General features: G+C 42.9%; 1 protein-coding gene across 1 annotated transcript in view; it reads left to right on the forward strand.

Moving 5' to 3' along the window:
- Positions 1 to 22060, forward strand: part of MBOAT1 (membrane bound glycerophospholipid O-acyltransferase 1) — a 60353-nt gene that overhangs the window by 25146 nt on the left and 13147 nt on the right. The window contains exons 3-8 of the mRNA XM_075417082.1: positions 389 to 466; positions 4147 to 4242; positions 14006 to 14061; positions 16280 to 16334; positions 19113 to 19296; positions 20920 to 21112. Of these exons, the coding sequence (XP_075273197.1) occupies positions 389 to 466; positions 4147 to 4242; positions 14006 to 14061; positions 16280 to 16334; positions 19113 to 19296; positions 20920 to 21112 (662 nt within the window). The remainder of the gene's footprint in view (positions 1 to 388; positions 467 to 4146; positions 4243 to 14005; positions 14062 to 16279; positions 16335 to 19112; positions 19297 to 20919; positions 21113 to 22060) is intronic.

Here is a 22060-nt window from a genome sequence, read left to right on the forward strand (position 1 = left end):
CCATCCCAAACCCTCAAAGTAAAATGAGCCATGAAAGTGTTTGGAAGTGAAGTACTTAATCTGTGATGCTTGTTCTGGAAGTTAAAAACCACACCAGTCTGCTGTGAGATACCTCTTTTGGAAATGAGGTGTCCAGTTTGAATGTGCACTTTGAGCCAGGCTGCTCTTTCTCTCAGTGAAACATGTGGACAATATCTTGTTGATAAGTGTTGATCTATGTTGAATAATCAGGCTATAAAGATGTCATTGTGATAATCCGTGTTTACTGGTACCCTGATATGACATTGCATTTATATCATTTGCATGGAAAAATACTCCCTCACTCTGAACTGCCAGCCCTTCCAGGTCGTGTAGAAGTTGTCTTAATACTCACTTTGTTGTCTTCAAGGTATTCGATTCATCTTTTTGTCCTGGTGATGATGAACTATGGCATTATGAATACGGCAAGTATTCCCAACATCCACAGGTGAGCTGACGTGGCTGCAAGTCTGGAGCTGCCCCTCTGACAACTTCTCTCCTTTCATGGAGAAGCATGAGCATTTTGTAGGACCATCTTCTCTTCTTTCCTGCTTTCTTTCCCAGTTACTTGCAGGAGTTTTGTTCATTCAGTTACAGAAGCAGCTGTAATCTCAATTTGTGGTTTTTGCGTTGATGCATTGCATTTCCCTACAAAACTGCTGGCTTTCTTAAATGTAATGAAGTCACATTCTCCTTAGTCTTGTGTCCTTGAGGATTGCTTTGGAGAACTCTTTTTAATGCGTTTTCCCCCTTGCTATTTGGCCTTTAGGTATTTTCCACTTATTCTTGGGTTGGGTAGTTCAAAGAAGGTCAGTGTGGCAGCCCAACTTAGTGATCCACGAAATGAAGTCTTGCATTTGGTACTAGGCTTTGAGCTTGAAAAAGTAGAAAGTACCACAAATGTCATTGCTTTGAAGCAGAAGCTTATGGCATCATCATGAGAAGTTCTTGATCATGGGATCTTTCTTTTCCCTACACAATGTCTCAGAGGAAGGAAGACACTTAAGACTCCTAAAGTGCTTTATCAAAAGAGTGCCTTCCTGGCCGCAAGACAAAAAGCGCTTTCACATGAAAATGAAAACTGCATGGTAGATGTATCTGCTTCTTTCACTGACCAAGAGGAAATTCATATGGAAGAACCTCTCTGCTCAGTCCTGAGTCTTCTGTTGTGGGTACAATACTCTCTGCTAGAGTTTAGCATATGGGAGTCTTTAAAGTTGTGTAGGTGGAGCTGTTTGCTTCCCATCAATCTGCACAAATAGGAATTTTTATTAGTGAAACTGCTACTTTATAGCAGTCTAGGAGGACGAGCTGGCAGTTCTTCCCACCTCTTTATTTTTGTGTTGGTCTCCCTAACGGCATGTGGTGAACATTGTGGTTTCATTTGGGTGTGTTACAGGTGATTTCTGTCTCTACGCTGTGTGGCTGTGTCTGTAGCTGCTGCGGAATGCTCACGTCCTCATCAGTCTGGGCTGGGGAAGGGAAACCCTTGCTTCACTTGTCTTCAGGGCCAGGGCTGTCTGAGGACCTGATGCTCAGATAATTATCTCCCCTTCTTAATCGCTTCCTGAGATGACCCCTCTCTAATATCCAAATGGGAACCAGCACTTACGATTTCTCTAGGATTGTTTAGAAAAGTGAACCATACAATAGGCCTGTCTATAGCAGTCCATAGCATTTTGCACCAGCAAGATAGGTAGTAATCAAGGAAGTTTTTTCCACCCCCTCACAGAGTGTGAAGTCCAGAAGTCCAGAGGAAATTAATAATTTTTAAAAAGTAATTAGACAATGTTTATGAAAGAAATGCCATCCAGAGACCAGAAGGAAAAAGTGCTAAATATGTGTATTACTTGTCTCCTGATCACTGATCCTGCCCGTCACCTGGGGGAAATGCAGAAGTCACTGACTGCAGATCAGAGGAACCAAGTCTACAGAGGGAATCATCCAATACTTACTTATGTCTTGCTAGAGAAGTTGAGGTGGTGGTAGGGAAACGGGCATAGCTTCAGCAGGAAACCGCCTCACTCTTGCTGTTTAGCAAATCAGTCACAAGGGGAAAAATATCTGTGTACTGCAAAGCAAATTAAGCCGTTTCATATAATGTCACTCACTGCTGCGAGGTAGTCATGTGTTGCTTTAGTCAATGTGAAATAGCAATCCAACATGCTGTAAAACCTTAGGAGGGCTGGGAGGACTGGTTAGGACTTTTGTACTGTGTTCCACTAGCCATAGCAGTGTGACTCAAAGTACATCCGCATTATTAATTTTGGCAAAATAACAGTGTATTCAAGCTGCTTGAGAATAAACTTGAAAAAGTTCCTACAGAGGGCCTATAAGAGCAATGGATCTTTCATAATGGGGCTCCAAGACTTGTTTTTTTTCCCCCCCAAAGCGCAAGTGGAAGTGGACAAAGGAAATAAAGAAACTACAGTGTTTACATGGCACACTCCTTTCCCTGCTTATTTTCTGCTGGTGTGCTCCCTGGTGAGGCTGCCAGCCTTCAAGGCCGATAAATGGACAAACTAATCCAGCATCAGGAACACTCCCAGCTGCAGCAGCAATTCAGTATATCTCTCGCTGCTTACCCCCCTTTCAATCTAGATGCTTTACACTTAAGCATTGAGGCTTATTTTCGATGCTTGATGCCATCTGTCCCTGTTACATGTCTGAGCTGGCTGACTTGCCTTTGGAGGGATGCTTGCCCTTCTCCATTGGTGAGAAGGATCTCAAGGACCTCGCTGAGGTTGAACTGGGTGCCTGACCCAGATAAAATAAGATAAATTCTGCTCTGAATCTCCTGAAGAAGCTGTCGTGTCGCCTCCATCTGCCTTCCATCCATTCACTGTGGGCCGCTTGACCTGCAGATTGCCTTGTGATCCATCACTGTCACTCACACTGCAGTTTATTAGTCCCCAGGGAGGAAAAACTCATTTCTTTTAAAGCCACCCATGATTTGGCAAAGGCCCGACTCATTTTCAGTCATCTGCTGACTGTTCCTCTTGTCTGATTTCACCTTTCGTTCCCCACCATGATCAACCATCCCATCAGTCTGGGAGGATCTGCTTGGCAATGTGTGCTTACCAGCCTGCTGGACCTCCCATGGCTCAGCTCTGCTGGGTGTGTGGGATGGGCAGTCCCATTCTGTAGTCTGTAGGTCTTCGCATCTTCTCCCCCGTGTGACTAACTTCTGATGCAGGGGACCCCAGTAGACCTGGTCCTGGCCTGTCCATGTGATGCAAGCCTCTCATTCTGGTGACCCAGCTCTCTGTTGCACGGTCTAATTTGCTTCGTGTGTCAGTCTGTTTCCAAATATCCATCCGCTTTCTTGCTCAGGTAAATACAGGGAGAAGTTAGTTGTACGAAAGGCTGCATCTGCCCCACCTAGACACTGCAACACTTCCAGTCCTCAGACCCTTTAACTCTTTAGAAAGAGTCATGCTACTGTCCTGCTGAACATGATTTTGCAACGATCTTGAAAAACAGAGAGTGAATCTGTCACACTCCACTTAAGGAATGCTTATTCAGTTGGACTTGATGATCTCAAAGGTCCTTTCCAACCTAAATGACTCGATGATTCTTCTGGAAGATGGCATATTTCAGCATGTGGAGCTGAAAAGATTAGGGTATGTGTCATTGTCTGTCTTTATACAAAATCAGAAGAGAGAAAATATCTTAAACTTGAAATATTTTAGTTTCTGGTAGATCTGAGGAAGAGTGGTACATGTGAATAAAGAACATTTACAGATAAAAAAGGCAGTGGATAGCTTCAGCAGCACACATACGGTATCATCTGGTTTCAAATACTCAAGTCAGACAGAAATTTCAAAATAAGATGTGGGAAGTCTGAAACTGAAATGCTCATCTTCAAGTGATCCTATTTCTTCTTTTCTTTTCTCCCACGCTCAGTATGAGGAGACACCTCCGTGATGTTTCAGTTGGGTGCACAAAACCATCAGTCCTCTTTGAAAATTTCTGCCAGATCTTGTAAAGTAGCTCCAGGCTCGTTGACAAACTAATTTGCAAAAATCAAACTCCAAGCATAAACAAGCCCAAACCCAGTTCGACTGATTCCCGTTCTTGTTGTTAACTTGTGTTGATAACTGTGTGTTCTGTGTGTTATGTTTTTAGGTACTCCTTTGTCGTAGCTATGGGATACCTCATGTTGTGCCACATAAGCCGAATGTACATTTTTCATTATGGTATTCTCACTACAGATTTTTCCGGGTGAGTGAGTCTGCAAGCTGGGTCCTGTGTTGATTTAATATTAGTTGAATTCAGTACATTTTAAGAATAATTTTTATGTTATCTGTGGAGTGCCTGCAGTTTTGTTTCCTTTAACTTTTTCTAAGACTCTTTGGTTTTTTTTAAGGGAGGAATAAACACTGTGTGATTTTTGCATTGACTTATTGTTTCTGCTGTTTTCTTGCTAGGCACTATCTAGTTAGGAAGGTAGACCTTGGTTAGCGAGACTTTCATCTAGAGCAGCCCAAGTCTGCACAGTCACTGGCTGAAGCTGCAGGAGTGCTGATAGCCCCGGCGAGCCCCTGGTCCCTGGTGGTCTGCCCTGAGAGGTGGGGTGGGTTGCTCTCCTCCCACCTTCCTAGGCACAGCCGTTGGCTGCAGATCATCCTTTCTCCCGTTCTGGTTTATCTTGATGCCCCAGCGGGGAAGGTGTTTCCCACCCCAGGCACTCCAGCAGGCGGGAGGGGAGGGCTTGGGCAGGGGCTGAGTGGCTGGGGGAGCTGGGAGGTGGGCGGGTGGGTAACCCGGGCAGAGAGGACAAGACATGAGCTCTCCGTGCTGGTCTTATGGATTCCTTCACAGGGGCAGGTTGTGGCTGCTGTTTAAATAGCATGTTTTTTTATGTGCGGTGCACTTCTGTGGAAAAGTGTTTTTCACATGCGCTGTAGTTGGTTTGACTGAAGCGGTAGAGGATTCTTTGCAAAAATATAGACAGCTAACTCTGTAATTTGTTTATGAGAGTAAAATATACTTCTGCGTGGTTTAAAAGCAGTGTGCTAATCTGTATTTCACTTGTTTAATTGAACATCTTGAATACAGAGTAATTAGTAACATACTACAAAAAATCTCTGTAAGCTCGCACAGTAAGTCACAGATGCCTCTTCCGAACCTCTGTCTTCTTCTGGGCAATGGGAGTTTTTTGCTGTCTGTGTGCATGTGTGTCTATGTGAGGCGGTGGTGGGTTGAAGCATTTAATTAAGATGTGGGGAGAAAATGCTTTTGAGACTCTGAGTTTTTTATTAGAGGAGGGGGCAGAAATGGGAACTCATTTCTCATTTAGAGAAATTTAGTTCTGTGTTTTTTTCGTACACAAAAGCATGTCCTGAAAGAGCGTGACATACCAAGAAGCCTGTAAATGGGATTGGAATGCTATAGCTCTGTGTGTATGAGACAGAGAGAGAAATATGAGAGAGCATGCTTTTCTGAATAGTGCGTTTAAAAATGCACTGTGAGGCGTATTAGCTGTCTCTCTCTGAAGACATTTAATGAAGATCCAGCTGAGACTGTGGGTGGAAGAAGAGGGGGTTGTTTATTTTATAGACTAGGCAGCATTTCTGCTCCCTTGATGAAAACGGAGCTGCTCTTACCTGATGATGAGCTTGAGGATAGTAGTGGTACTAAAAGAATAATACCTGAATTTACTCTGTTACTTGACTTTTGTCCTGATGCTTCAAGATATAAACCAATTCCTAAACTTCAATCAAATATAAAACTGAAGTAGTAACCAATTGGAAAATGTAGTATGAATATGAGCTACGTCTTCATGGTATATTTTAAAAACTAAGAATAAATTAAAATATGTAGCACTATTAATAAAAATTTGCAACCCAAGTGGTCAAACCCAGGTCAGCCTCATAAATCTGTCTTAAAATCTGCTTTCCTCAGCTGTAAATAATATGTGCCCACTGAGACTTTGTGCACATACCTAAACAGATGCGATGACCCAGAGAGACAAAATACATTCCCAGACCACAGTTTGACCATGTATGAGCAACAGCTGAACCTCCTCTTGCCTGTTCTCTCGTGTTTGATGGTTCCACATCTATTGCATGTGGTAATAGGGGAGGCGTTCAAACAGGCTCCTGACTGGAAGGATGGCCTCAAAGTTCCCTCTCAGGACTTCAGAAACAACTGAGTCAGAATCCGTGTCACGATGCCCATCTCTCTCCAGCCTCTCACACTTTTTGGGTGAATGTGGCTGGGGATACACTGAGAAGGCAAACCACTAGGTTTAGGGGAATCTTTAAGAGTGAAGAAAACTCCTCTCGTCTGCTGATTTATATTTGAGGTCTTGGTATCCCATAAGTCTCTGGTGATATCTGGAGGAAGTTTTAATCCATGTCAAACAGGCACGTAACCATTCGTAGTGCTGTCAGCTTTCCAGTGTTGGTTCCCCAAAGCGATGACCCAAATGTTAAATGTTTCCCAGTGTCGGTGCTGAAAGCTGGTGTACCCCGTTCGCTCTCTTGACCTGCTTTGTGCACTTAACAGTTTGCATGCTGACCCTTTTGATGTGTGCTTGCAAATGGGGGTTTTTTTTAAGTTCTGTAGTAATGGCTGTGCTAGTTGTTTGGAGTCCCCCTGTTTGGAGAACACAGCTTGTAAATTGCAGGTAGAGATGGAGAGAACAAGGTAGCTTTTGAGTCATGTCTTAAGTAAACTGGAAAATGGAAGATCAAACTGTGACTCATCACTTCAAGGTTAAGAAGCAAGGAACCTTGTTCTCTGCTGGTGACTAGTTAATTCTTCTAACTCATGCAAGGGGTAGGTTTGGTCACTGACTCCCACAATCGAAACTGTACTCAAGCTGCTTGTGGCAATTTCTTGATTTACGAGTTTTTCATGTATTTTGTAGTACATAGGTGAAAACTGCATTTTTTTAAAAATTAAAATTAAAATTTGCCAGGTTTTAATGAAAATCAGTTCCAGTTTGCTACACTTTTATTTTAATTACTTTTTAAAAAATGTATATATATTTTATCAAAGTTCTTTTGTTTATAATATTTACAGAAATGTGGTGATGTAGTTTAAGGAGTTTTCTCTTGACTACTTTCTCAAAGAAAACTATTCATTTTTGAACACTAATTGAAAATAACTGGTTCCCCCGTAATTCAAATCAGTCTTTGAGAGAAACATGCACATTTTATTTTGTTTGGTTTGCCATGGCATTTATACATTGTACCTAGGAAAACTAAATCCTAACTCTCTTTTTCTCTCTCTTATTTCTTCTTCTTTATGCTAAGAGGATTATGCTGGTAAGTTGCCTGGTTTCTATACAACTTCATGAAAATAGTAATACTAACATACAGTTTGGGGTTTTTTTTTTCTTTGTATCACAGACTCAGACTGAGTATAATAGTATTATGGCTTTAGGGAGAAATTAGTTTAAAATAAATCAAGGGATATCGACTGGGATTTTTGGAAACCAGTAATAGATATGGTTTCAGTTTAGCAAGCTACATGAACAAATGCCATACGCATATAATTGTCAGGAGGGATTCAGAGGAGCTCCTCGTCTGTATGAAGTTGTGTCTGCTTTAATCCTCTGCTTGATTAAGGCCTTGGAACTTTTTGATTTCCTCTCTGAATTCTTGCGGTGTCTGAGCAAAATTTCCTAACATTGCAGCTCATTCAGGGAATGATTGTGCAGATGTGAGCTTCTTGGTGCCATCCCTCACAGAAAAAAACTTGGTTTGTGAAAATCGCCACGCACACTGGCATTGCTTTCCATCGTCTGTTGGTCTTGGAGAGAACAGAGCTGAATGATCAGGGAGACTGAGCAGTCTTCCTCCCTACAGATGTCAAATCTGTACCTCTTACAGGAGGGCTTTGATGGACATCACTCTCCAGAAGCAATGAGCATCTTGATGTGCTCGCTGTATCCCAGATGCGGAACAGCAGCAGCTTTCTCAGCAAACCGCTTGGAAGGGGATGGGCATTGAAAGAGCCCTCTTGAAAAGCTGTGTAAGCAGATACTTCAGTAACAAGTGTCACTTCAGGCAGTGATTTTTTGTCTGGTGATTAGTGCTTTGTTGCTGGTTTTTCCCTGTCTCAGTGGCTTAGTATTGACCACAAAAGAAAGGAACAGAGGTACAACAGCTGGTTTTTACAGAGCAGATGCGTTTGCTGATGGAAACAAACATAGATGTACTCTGTTACCACATGAAAACATGTTGCGGGAATACTAACTGGTCCTGGGAGTTCAGTTGGTTATTTTTATTTTGTAGTGTCTGTTCAATGTATGAAGTGCCATACACCGTTGCAGCGTATGGTCCGGCAGCCCTGGGTGTCTGTGGTCCGCAGCATGTCCCCAGAGAGTCCAGCGGCGCGCGTGCGGGGCAGGTAAGGGGAGGTCAGGCACCGTTCCATGCCCGCTCGCTGCTTGGCTGCTCCCCATGGCATTTGGCCGCTTGGAACTGCGCTGCGGTCGCTTACCACGGGTTGCACAGAAGCCCTGCCAGAGCCGCAACGTGGGAATCAAGCCAGAATTCAAGCAGGCAGTCACTCCTATAGACCTCCACACACCTAGTGCATCCCAGGACAATTCTCCAGGAGTAAATATTCTGAAGTGTAATACTTCTGTCATGAAGGCTTAAAAACAGTTCGTTGGGACCTTTCACCAAAAAAGCACGAGGCAAACGGAAAGTTGCTTTGGAGGCGGGAGTGTGTTTAGTGAAGCATTTTTCCTCTGTGTGCTTCAGCACTGCTTCATTTGGCTGTCGAGAGCAGAAGTAAGAGCCTGCTGCCAGGGAAGCCGTTGTGGCCCTCGGCAGCGTGCTTAGTGTCGTGGCAGAGTGCGACTCGGGGAACTTCTCATCATGGCTTCAGGGTGGAGGAGATAAAGCTGAGACAAAGGTTAGCTGTTCTGGAGTCGTGTCTGCAGTGAGCCTTTCGACTCCACCTCTCCTCTTAGTGAAATCAGGTCAGTGGAAACTATTTCTAGCGAGCGTGTGCCAGACTCCTCCGTGGGATTGCCTGAGGTCAGGCGGACTCTGCTCGGGAAACGTCTTTTCTCTCGTCAGCGTCGAAGCTGGCTCAGTGCAGAAGCCAGCCCGTGGTGCAGGGAGGATCCCCACAGCAGGCTACAGCCGATGCTGACATCTTTAGTTCCACTGGCCTGTGCTTCTGGGCAAATTTATTACGCTGGAACAAACCATGTTTAAAAATGACATTAGCTGGTATGTTTTTATTTTGAAAGTTTAGTTAGAGGGGTAAAACCCTCTACTGAGCGTTATCTGTAAACTGTTGCATCTTTGTCTTGTGTGATTTTTCAAGCCATCTAACATAAATCAAAGACAATTTTTTTTTTTTTTAATTTGTTGAGATTTCCTATTTAATAGGAAATGACTATTCTGACTCCCTGGGACAATTCCATGATTTTTTTTTTTTCTAAATTAAAAGTTGTCTATTATGGTTTGTGTGTAGGAGGTACAATGCAGCTACAACCTGAGATTAAGCTCCTAGCCAATATATAAAAGATAAAGGGAAAAAAACATCACACCACAGGTAAATCTGATTTTGTGTTTCTGTGCTAGTTTGTAGCTGTAGTGGATGTAGAGGATGTAGAATCATATACGGCACTTCTCACGTAGCTGCAAAGCATTTGGAAGTTGCTCAAATATGTTGGAGTTCAAGTCACTTAGGCTTCGTATATATGTGTTTTATTTCAAATACCCTTTTTCTAGGGGTAGATCTTCATGCTTCATCTGTAAATGCAAATATTTTAGGTAAATTTTAAATTCAACCTAATAATTAGGCCTACTCCCAATAACCTGTGCATCTCTCAAAATTTCGGAGAAAGAAAAATTATGGGGAGTTTTACAGCTTTGTTAACTCCCCTTCTTGTTTGCAGCATTTCTGACTTTTTCCAGCAGAGTCTAAGGTTTAAAATATTATCATGTTGGAAAGAGTTCACTATATGTGGTATATATTTTACACATTAACTTGCTTAATGTTTTGTTGCTGTTTAAAATTAGAGGTTACCTGAAAGGCGGAACATTTCAGTACCCTGGTATTGCCAAGTTTTAATAATCAAAACTCACATGTGTATTTAGGAAATGATGATTTCCCCCCCCCTCCCCAAATAAAATGTATTTTTCTTACCTATTTTTTAATATTGATTCGGGACTTGCATCCTCATGCATTGCTCTGAAAATACAGGGAAAAGGACTATTTTTGATTCTGAAAAAACAAAAGCGATCTTAGACTTGCTTTATGTGTGTGTGCGTGATGAGGAGGGATTGGTGAGTCCCCAGGGAGGCGTGGGACAGGCGTGGGTGTGCAGGAGGTGGGGGTCCCACATCTCGAAGGGGTGCCTGAGGACGACAGAGCTCCAGCACTGCTATTGCTTTGTTGTGCTCTGCCCTTTCCTGCAGCGAAGACTCTTTTTCCAGACTTTTTTCAGTGGTGCCCAGTGACAGGACAAGGGGCAATGGGCACAAACTGAAGCAGAGGAAGTTCCGTCTGAACATGAGGAAGAACTTCTTCCCTCTGAGGGTGACGGAGCACTGGAACAGGCTGCCCAGGGAGGCTGTGGAGTCTCCTTCTCTGGAGATATTCCAGACCCGCCTGGACGCAGTCCTGTGCAGCCTGCTGTAGGTGACCCTGCTTTGGTAGGGGGGTTGGACTGGATGACCCCCAGAGGTCCCTTCCAATCCCTGCCATTCTGTGATTCTGTGAAGGCTTGGCCCCCCAGTGCGACCAAGTCAGTGGGGAAATGGTAGATGGGGGTGAGGGAGGAGGGAGATGCTCCCTGTTCACCTGAAACCTTACTTACCATTTGTGCGAAACGGTTAATGATATCTGATACAGATCTTGTGAAAGATTTAGAGGGTGCCATCCTGTTGCCGCTGCCCAGCAGGTTTCCACCTTCCTGAGTAGTCTATGTAAGGGATACGTAGATCTGTAATACAATGATGGCAGGAGAGAGGACTGAAGGCATCTCAGATACGCTGTGTGGGTCTCCTTCCCACCCACGGCATCAGCAGCATCACTGTTGTTCTCGCTTGTCTCCTCTGGAGTTGGGGTTTGAGGGCGGCAGGCTGTCTGCCTTTTCTGATTAAGTGCAGGAGAGGCTGACTGGTTCTGCAGGGCTACAGTCTGCCATCAGTGAGGCGATGAACTCCTAATATAGATGAAGGGAACCTCTCTCTTCTCTGCGTTTATGCATCGTATGACTTTAGTGCGCTTCTGCTTGCCTTGGTTAATCAGCACACCAGGATTGTTTGCATTTTGGTTCTCTCTGGCTTACAGTGGGGGGCCTGATTTCCTAAGACAAGTGTCTAAATTTAGCTGCTCAAAGGCAGATGGTTTTGGCTCTGAGCCTGAGTTTTAAAGTTACCCGCTTCAATATTGTCATAAAGTGCTTGCCGTAAGAAACATTCGTGGCAAATTGAACCAGTTTGAAACCAGTGTTAGTGTTCGCCCATAAAGCTGAAAGGTTAAACACTGACAAAATCAAAATCTGTGCTTATTGCAGTAGAACTGCTGGTTTACCAACAGCCCCTGTCTGTCTTAAGGATTAAAAAATCTGCTTTTTCCTATGGTGAAAGGATTGGGATTTATGTGTCTTTGTGAAAGTAAAGCTAAATTTTGTCTGAACGGGAAAATCTACTTCGAGAAATAGGATGTTGAATATAACAGTGAAAATAGCTTATAAATAACTTTTATTGAAAGATAATTTGGAATAAAAATTAGAATGACGGTTTCGCAATATTGGAGTTGTCTGGAAGGTGAGAAGTCATTGCTGAATTTTTCCATTCCTTAGCTGAAATCAGTGGTCTAGGTGACCCAAGGAGAGCTGCTGTGCAAACCCCTGTGTTAGGGTTGTATTCCAGATCTGTGTATATTTAAGCTTGTTCTGGATTTTATGTGCAAGCTTTCTTACTGACATTTCAAGTAGAGACTGCCGAAACAATAAAAATAGTTTCTGATTAAGAAATTGGCTGACATTGCATGTTCTCTGGTTTTGGGTAGAAAATGTAAACTACTCTGCCCACACAGAATTACATGTGGACTCTTGAAAAAGATCAGTCATATTTATTAGTAAAAAAAAAAAGACCACTTATGATGAAAGAATGTCTCTTTCCAGTATTCTTGTGTTTACCATGCTCAGTATATTAATTATCTTGAAAATCAGTTTGATTTATCCTAGTGGCATAATCAGATTGCAAACACTTTATCTTAGCCATTGGATTGACTGTAACCAGTAGGTTGATTTTAGTCAAGGATGATTCAGAATCTCTGGAAAATCTCTGCAGAACACGAGTATTTAACTGTTACTTTGGACAGATATAAATGAATGTAACTTTTGCCTTTTTTTTCCGTCAGAAATAGGTGGGGAAGATACAGTGCTCAAACTAAAAAAAAAAAAAAGCCTTCAGCTTTTTTTCTTTGATTGGATTCCAGAAAATATATTAGTGTTTAAAATGAATAGCCATAATATTTGGAGTAATCATCTACATCACTTTAAAAAGTTCCAGATAACCAGTCAAACTCTGTAGAAATCATGTACACAAACTTGGGTTGTAATTTCCATGTTGAAGACATCACATGTGTTCAAGCCTCTATATGGTTTATGTTGATAATTTATCACCAAATTGAGAAACCTCTGTATGGTTTATGTTGATAATTCATCACCAGATTGAGAAGCAATCCATTGTATTAATCCTCTGCGAAGACAAATCTCTTCTGTGGAACTGGTTTTGCATATAATCATCACGATTAATGCTTTGGAAATGATGTATCCTCATCACCCATTACAATCTCCTGGCTATTGCAGTTGTGAAGGTCTCATAGGTAGTGAGAGATCTGGGCACCCTGCGCTGGTGTCCCCAGTGGCAGAGCGACGGGGGGAGGCAGTGTTAGCAGGTGCTTCTCCCTGGCTTTGCCTGCCATGGGTCCTTCCAGATTACTGCTGTTCAGCACCGGGTTTTGTGCTTAGGGCTCCACAGCCCTTGGAAGCTCTGTATGGACCACAGTTACCCCTGGAGCCTTTGCCAATGGGGACTGGTTAGTACTCCCCAATCTTTCTTCTGACGTACCTCTGAATGCTCCTGGCTCTGTCCTTTACCCTCATGGGGACCAGCTCCTGATGCCACCAAGCAGAGTTTTGCATTTTTTTTCTGTTCCTTAGCTGCAACAGTGCACATCTGCCTACAGTGCTAAGAAGCTCTGTAAAGCTGGATACAGGAGGATTAAGCAGCCCTGATGAACGCAGTGGCTATTTTGACAATGCTTGTTTGGTTGGTCCCAAAGCTGTTGGGTGGTTGTAGCCTGTAAGCGTGGCTCAGGTACTGCTAGCTCATGTTTTTGGGTGGCTCCAGATCCCACACGCCCAAACACTCCCGGTTGGATGGTACATCTTGGACAGGCCGTACACCAAATGGTTGTATGGCCAAGAAGCAAGTGGGAAACTGCTGCGCTGGCAGCTCTTCTGGTATTTGCATGCAGTCCTAACTGATAGGGCTATTCATGTGGGGAAATAAGCATGTACATCTGCAGAGCAGACATTTTTTTAGGGCACGGAGGAGACAAACAATAGGAGAGTAACAGCAAGAAGAGCCAGAGTTGTGTTACAGCAGCGTTGCTGTACTGTAGCGTTGCGTCGTATGGGGCTTGAATGTGGTCTTTGCCTGAAAGGAAGCCCAGTGGACTGCAGAAGCCGGTATTTCCTAGTGGTGTCATTTCTTCTGAATTACAGTTTGCGCTGCTGCAGGATGGGGAGACATAAAATAAGGCTTTGTGTGCACTTAGCAATTAAAAAATCCAGTGCGAGTTACTGTGGGGTTGTTTTGAACCCAGGCAATTGTCTCATGCCTGAGTTCCTCCTTCAGTTTTAATTGGATGTTTTCCACTTGTTGCTAATACAGTTACGCCTTTTAATGGGGATAAAGGCATCCGCTAAGAAAGCTGGGAATAATTTGTATTACGAGACATGTAACTCTTGTTTCTGTCTTTGTTGTAGTCCGCTGATGATAATTACACAGAAGATCACAACACTTGCATGCCAGTTACATGACGGTAAGAAAAGGAATCCTGTCCCACGTCCTGAAGACAGCCTTTTTATTCCGGTGCATTCTGTGGTTGGGTTACAGAGTGGATTAATGTAGTTCAGCGAGTTGCTCCAAATGAAGGAGAGAAATGCGTAGTGGAGGAGAACGAGAAACTTCAAGTTTTGATCAGTTCTCTAGGATCAAACTGTCTTTGCAGTAAAGAGGACAGCTGTTTTCCCCTTTGGGTGCTCTGCTTCCTTGGGGCCCAATTTGAATTTTAGCTAGTATCAGTATCTGCTGTTTAGATGCTACAGTGCATCTTCGTTAGGCTCTCTGAAGTTGTTCTTGATTCTCAAAAACCAAGAGTTGTGTTTGATACATAAGTTCAGTCATTAATGTTAATGTAAGAAAAATATGCTGTCACTGATGTATTCAGTGATAATATACTCCATGAGTTGTGAGAGACGGAATTCAACAGCTTTTTCCCAGTGCAGCAGAAGCACGGTTGCAAGCGAAATAACATTGTCTTCGGTCTTGTGCTGTGCCGTGACAAAGAGCACCATTATTTCCCAGTAAAATGCCCGTGTCTAGCACAGTGCAAAGGCTGGAAATGTCGGTTGTCGTCAGAACCATTACTGCTCGTGTCTGCTGGTGTTGCAGTGTGAATTTCTGATGTTCCGAGGCCCAATGCATTATAAGCTGTGGGTGACTGAGAAAGTAGCCTGCTATAGAGTTATGATCTAGGCTTCAGGGGATGGCCACGCCACAGACTGCAGGGTTTGGCATTGCTCACAAGCTGAATTTACACAAGTGGGTCTGAAGCTTTTAGCTGGCTATAACGGGTGCAGCTTGAAGCTCGGCTAATTGACCGCGCCGTTGACATCCATGTTGCTGGGGCTTCTCTGCTTCTGTTATTTAAGCTAGCCAGCTCAGGTATCTCTGCATGCCACAGCAGTGTGCAGCCTAGATGCACGCCTAGAATATTGACAGTAAACGAACAGACAGAAAGGAAAAGATAATAGCAGAGGCAGGAGCATTTTAAGCAAACCAGAAATCCTACAGATGAATGATGGTGGAAAAGGCTCATAACATTGTGAACATCCGTGTGTGGGGCAGTTGATCAAACGGAGGCGGCTTGCAGTTCAAGCGTCAGTGACAATCTCTGTTTCTAAAAATTTAACACAGCTGCCCGTAAATGGAAACAGACAAACAAAATACCCAGCCCTTTAAGTAATTACGTGCTTAATTGTTTCCCTGGAACTCCTACCCTTCTAGTATTTACAAACTGAAATAGCAGAGAGAGAATGGAAATGAGCAGCTTATCAGCAGTCTTTTTAGGAAATGGGTCTTGTGTGTGTGTATTGGTAATTATGGCCAGTATGTTTAGAACAGTAGTGTTAATTGATGCCAAGCCCCTGATCTTGTGAAGCTGGATATATGCGTGCTCAGCATCAAGTGCTGTGACTCATCCTGTGGTGAGTGGTTCTGCTGAAGCCAGAGGGATTCCTCACAGTAAAGCTTCAGACTGAAGGTTTTGAGATGCTTGCTGTGGGCAACATCTGTTTACGCACTGGCCATCATACAAGATTTTCCCATAGCTTTCCTGGGACAGTGAGTCTGTGCTCTACCTCTGGCCCCAAAGGTCTTGTGCACTCAACGGGAGGTTGCCCTTCCAGCCTGGACCTTGTACAATTCCAGGTTATTACTGATGTGTGTGTTGAGGCTTGCTCCAGCAGCAGGCAGCCAGGCTGCTCGTTCGCACCAGTGGAGCTTCTGTTCCCTCAGAGCCTGTTTCTCTTCCACTGCCCACTCTTCCTGCTGTGAAATGCTCCATTTCTCACCAAGGAGCCAGCGGGAGGCTTCTGCTTAAATGAGCCAGCAGCTTCTGGGAACAGGGGTTTTTCCAGCCCAGGACTGTTAGTGGAGGCTACTGGGGGTCACTGCCAGTTGGTGGCATTGCGAGTTGCATTGTGCATGCGGGAATGCGATGGCTGCTCTTCCTGAAAGTGTAGAAAGGGCGAGAAACGGGGAATGAGGTAAGAAACAGGGTAAAGAGGTAGGGTAGAACATGAATATACTTGACCTAGAAGTTAGGAATTGAGCTGTATTACAACTGCCCGTGACAAAGAAATCTTAAAGCTTATGGCTTTAGAAAGCTATCTGTGGGATGGAAGCATGAGACTTTGGGGATAGCTTTCACTGTTGGGCTTTCTGAAAGATCTTACATGACTTTTCTTTCCCTCTAGGAATAGGGCGACAAGCTGAGGAACTCACTGCTGAGCAAAATCGGCTTGCTGTAAAGTAAGAATTTGATTCCCGTCGTGATTTGTGTTTAATTTCATCCAAAGAAATTCAGGGTTTAGGTTTGTTTGGTTTTGTTTTTTTTTTCCTTTGCAATTTCAGGACCAGCTTAGCGGCCTGGCTATGAAAATATTCCCTGCTTCTTCCCAGTCCACGATAAGCCAAAAGTCCTACCTGCTTTTTCTATTTAAGCGTTTTTTTTTTTTGTAATGCTCCTTGTCAGTGCCCTCCTTAGACAGACATGGCTTCTCTGCGATATTCCTTGTTTCTTCAGTCCAGGACTTCTGCCTTTATCACCCTGTGCTGGTCAGTAAATCACGGGGATGTACTTGGCAACATCTCATTGACTCTTACATATACTCCACGTGCAACAAAACTAGACTTTGCTGAATCAACTCTTTTATATTCAGGCTAAGACTGTACTATATGGACTTTTTGGCTGTTTTCTTCATCCTATCTGTGATACATGATTTTTCCAAGTAGAATACTCCTCTGTCAGCAATGTCACTGCATAGTAAAAATCCATTTTGGTTTCACTCTAACACTTCGAGTACTGCTTTTCTTTGCCATAATTTTTTGACACTGAGATTTTATTGTTCCTGTCTCCCTCTGTAATGTTAATACTCCTAGTCCTTGACATTGTGTGAATAGTCTTCTGGTTTTTCAGAGGGAGACATCATGTTGACCATATGTTTGAGCACCTTTTTTTTGCTGTTTTGTTGCTGAGTGCAAGTGCAGGATGCAGGTGAATTACTTTTTTTTTTTTTTTTTTAGAAGAAGAATTAGTGTTACAGAATTAGTCATAGAACCATAACTACTTTTCACCATGAGGTGTTTGTTTAAGGCCAAGGAATTTTTCCTTCACATTCAAGGCAGAAGATTCAGCCATCAGAAGATTTGCCTGTGAGCTTCTAAGAGTAAGATGAGAGTAATTTTGAAATTTTGCTTTTGAAAAGTATAAATCCTGTAGGGAGACTCGTATAACTTTTGCTTTGACCCATAGCTTTGTGTCTGTTTTTAAAGCTCACAGCATTATGTTTAGCTGCACTGGGACCTTGTGACCATATGATTAATTCTAGCCAAATTCTCACCAAACAAGCTTTTTTTTTTTTTGCCCCCCTTGTACAGTAGATGAGCTCATAATAGAAAAGTACATGCTAATAGCTTAAGTGTCAGTGGCAGACAAGTCATAACTGAAAAGTTCTAAATCCCCTTTGGTAATACAGCCTTTTGTCTTCCCTCCTGTTCTTGGTCTGTTTTTGTTTCTCACTCATCCTCTGTACATTCCTTCATGCATTGCTCATGTCTCTCCACCCACCCATGTTTCAAAATCTAAGTTGAAACTAATGACTTAAGATTACTGTAGAGCTCAGAAGCCCAAACCGTGGGCCTGATTTTGCAGAACAGAAAGATGAGCCTTACCCCAGATTGTTTGCTGCATCTTTCTGTGGGACACTTTCACCAGAGAACATATCATTCAGGCACAAACATCTACAATAACCAGCAGGGTGAATGCAGAAAATCCTGGCTAAGCTAACTGTTTATTCAAGCTAATTCCGCTTCAGAAGAAAAGTAGGCAACAGCAAATGTTTAACTGTTGCTTAGTCTTTCTGCTAGAAATTTATGTTTTAGCCTCAAAGCATTTTAAGTGGGTTTTGGTTTATGCATGTCCATCTGTGTCTTGGACAGGAAAGTTTTGAAACACTGCACTCTAGTTTCTGTTCTCATCTGGGGACTCCTCGTTTACCTGGATGGTGACTGTTCGCACACTCATGGACAGCACTGTGTATCTCTGTGCAGAATTTAGATGTTGGTGTTTTCTGCCACATACATAAAGCAAGCCCAACAATTTACAAATTACACTAGCAGAGAGAGGCCTACGCATCTTCCTTTTCCATCCTACTGATCTGTAGCAAGGACAAAGGATCTTCTTCATTTTACATCTAGTGTATAAAAGCCCCCAGGGAACTTGTGGGTTGTGCACTTGCAAAATGGAAATAACGACCACGGTGAACTCTTTGACTTTCATCTTCGGCTGTCTTTTGATTTATGTGTTTTTTCCCCTTAGTTCCTTTTCCTGTTGATGATGCAATACAGGCGATTGCTTCCTTTATTTGCACAGCAGGACAGAGTGCCTCTTCATTCTCTGCCTCTGTGTCTCGCATCACACTTCCCGTTTTTCAAAAGGCTGAACTGAAGGGTGAGCGAGAGCTCCTCTCAGGCCGGGGTGCCCTGGTCTTCAGTGCTCCCTGCCCTGTGGTTTGCACAGCAAGGCAGGGTGCTGCGTTGCACTGCTCGGTGAGACCAGTGTTACTCAGCTTGCGGTCTGCCAGCCGTTACTGGTCCCTGGCGTACTGGGCAGATATCCAAAACCAGTTACCCACTTCTCCCTCTTGGTGCTCTTGGCCTGTTCCAGATATGCAAGTCAATTTGTTTGAGAGTGGGTATTTAAATTTGTGACCGTTTTTAACTAAAACGTTTCTAGTAAGATTACAGCTTCTCAGATCGGTAGCGTTCCTTCACCTGTAGCCTAAGCACTGCCACGTTACCCTTGGTCTGACTGCCCTCTGCCAGGCATCGCTGGGATAGGAGAGAGCCTGTGCTGCATCTTCTCCAAAACAGACGGAGTGAGCGTTCAGCTGGGGGGAGGGTGAGAAGAGAGGTGAGGACCGAGGCAGACAGTACAACAAGAAGCATTCGTGAAAGCCTTTGCTGTGTTTTACCTTGTTTTATGGTTTGTTTTTTTTTTGCTTTGTTGTGTGTGGATGATTTTCACAGGACAAGACCTTCTTTACTGGAGTATTTAAGCTATCTCCTCAATTTTATGAGCATCATAGCTGGGCCTTGCAGCAATTACAAGGATTATATAGCCTTCATTGAAGGGAGGCACGTGCATATGAAACTGTTAGAAGTGAACTGGAAGCAGAAGGGTTATGACAGACTTCCTGAGCCTTCTCCAACTGTAAGTTTTACAATGACAAAGATTTATTCCAAAGGGCAGGAGAGTACAACTTTGTACATGATTCTTATAATTGAAAACTAAGAAGAAAATCCATTTTTGTGTTATCTTCCTAGTCAATGTTACAGTGTTTTTTTCTGTGAAGTGGTGGCTGGTTTTATCACGGGGTCGGGGATGAAGCGGCTAGTGTCTTCCTCCTGAGTTCCCCAAATGTGTTTGGCTTGCAGAACGGGTCACTGGTTAATGGGTGTCCTTTGTGCAGTGATGGGAACAGTCTGCAGTTTCTGACAATGACGAGTTGCAGTTCAGCTCCCGACAGAAGAGGAAATGTCAGGGAAAATAAAAAAGTCAAATCTCGCCCCTAGTGCAGGAGATGTTAGGCGTACATGAATCATGGTTGTTCAGAAACTGTGGCTTGTCCAGGTGCTTTGCAAGAGAGTCTCACACTTTAAGATGACGTGGAGGTAATTTTTCACATACTAGTAAAACTAATTTTATTTTATATTATTTAAATATGATTTTTAAAAGTCGTATAAAATTACCTTCCTGTAAGGCAGGATAACATCGAATGGGAACTAGATTCCTCTTACTGGGTGACAATGAATGTATAGCTGCTTGAGTGTGCGCAGATGTCTTCTCTGAAGTTGATGATGTGCCTGTGCATATCTGATTCCTGTTGCGCATGGATGTATTTCTACTGACTTTAGTGGCGTTACTTCTGATATACATTAATCTGACTGAGGTCAGAATAAGGCCTATATCATGTTAGATGCAAGTCAACAGAGAATATTAAAATTTGCATTAAAGATAATTGCACATTAGTTTATTCCTGAATATGGAGAATATATAAAAAGAGTACTTTGGATCAAAAATATGCATTGTTATTTCAATAGTATATTGCATTTTTATTAGTCTTTTGAGAATGAGTCAATTTTTACATGGTGCCCAAGTGCCAGATTTACCCTTTTAATTATGACTATCAAGGAGAGTTTACTCCTGATGCGTATTTAAAATCGAGCTTCGAGCTACTGACATGATTGTCAATAACGGTGTATAGAAAGCTGGGGACCTGTAATAGAAAGCTGTGGTGTAGCAGATGCCCTGTATCACGGGAAGGAGCTCATGCTGTAGAAGACATACGCTTTTTGGACAAGTGATTTTTAGCAAGACCTCTGGACAGTAGCTGGAGAGTAAGACCTAGTGTTGTACTGAATGCCAGTGCTTTTGGCTTCCAGGAGGAATCCACCCTTTAGTTCCAGGAGATGACATTACATATAGGGCAGGTTTCTGCTTTCCTTTGCAGGGTTTTGCTTGTTTGTTTCGTTTCTCATTTTAGGACCTCCACTAACTGATGCAGGAGCCTCTTGTGAAGTTTGTCACCAGTTTTGACTTCTAATTGTCCTTTGTACCTATGTATAGGTAGTTCAGTAAACCAAATTAAACCAAAACTTTGACTGTGACCTTTTCTTTGTCACCTCTTCTAAATCAATTATTATCAACTTTGTCACTGCTAACTTTATTGCTTCTTGAAACGCTTTGTTTTCGTATGTCATGAGCACTGCCTTTTATTTTTTTCCCTTAAGCAAATGTTTCTAATGAATGTTTCATTGTTGTTTGTGATTTTAGGGAGCAGTGATGTACAAGCTGTGTATCACACTAGTATCTCTCATTTTATTCTTGACACTTACCAAGAACTTTCCTATGGCGTATATTATTGATAACGAATTTCTTGATAAAACACCCTTCTTGTCAAGACTTGGTTACCTGTATGTTGTAACACAGGCAGCAAAACCAAAGTATTACTTTGCATGGACATTAGGTAAGTCTGGCTACATCACTTATTTTTGTGGGTAACAAATAAGTTCAATAAAGGGGGGAGGGGTCTGAAACATTGGGGGAAATAAAAAAATAAAAAAAATAAATTAGTCCCTAGACTTGTAGTTCACGTTGGAGATGTACCCACGTTCCTGTTGGCAGTAGACCCCACTGACGTGGGGAGATGTCAAAAGCTTCGGAAAAAGTGCATAAAACCTTTTCTACCTTGTCTGATATCCCCTCCCTCAGGAGCCAAATCTGCTTTTTAGCTTCTTGCCAGTAAAGTCAGTGTAACAATTTCTCCTTACTTAAAACTTTGTAGTTGTATCAAAAGAATTTTTACATATTTTATTCATAATTTCCCACTTATATTGATAGGGTTGGGAGGTTAAAATTTGTCACACTGACTCAGGCTTTACAAGTACGTTACAGTGTGAACACCCTCTCTAGGAACATCTTTAGCAAGTGCTTCTGTGTTAGAAAGCTGTAGTGCTTGTTGCGGGGCTGAAGTCAGGCTTTGCCTCGAAGGCGCTGTGGGGTCCTGTACACACGTCAGCTTTGAGCGGTCAAGAGGAAGGATTGGGGAATGAAGGAGGTAATGGGAAGGACCCAACAATCTCTGCAAGGAAAAGGAGAAGAGAAGGAAGAGGACTCCTTGTAGAGAGAAGCAATTTTCTGTTATCAGGAGCCAGCTAGACTGGTGGTCAAAAGAATCTTTTTGTACTTTACCTTCTTCCTTTTAGAAGGAAGGCATTACGAGACTTTATGTGTAGAGAGATCTTGAAAGCCCAGCCAGCAATGTGTGCACCCAAAACTGACAAGAATGTCATTGAGATGGGATGGAAAGAGCCAGGGACATTCGTTGTGAGGCTGCGATTAAACTGCTGGGAATAAAACGGGCAGTTTGAGAGGAGAAAGCCAGGACTGGCATGTGTGGGATGGGAAAGGCTTT

Source organism: Opisthocomus hoazin, chromosome 3 (genome assembly GCF_030867145.1).
Source record: "Opisthocomus hoazin isolate bOpiHoa1 chromosome 3, bOpiHoa1.hap1, whole genome shotgun sequence".
NCBI lineage: Eukaryota > Metazoa > Chordata > Aves > Opisthocomiformes > Opisthocomidae > Opisthocomus > Opisthocomus hoazin.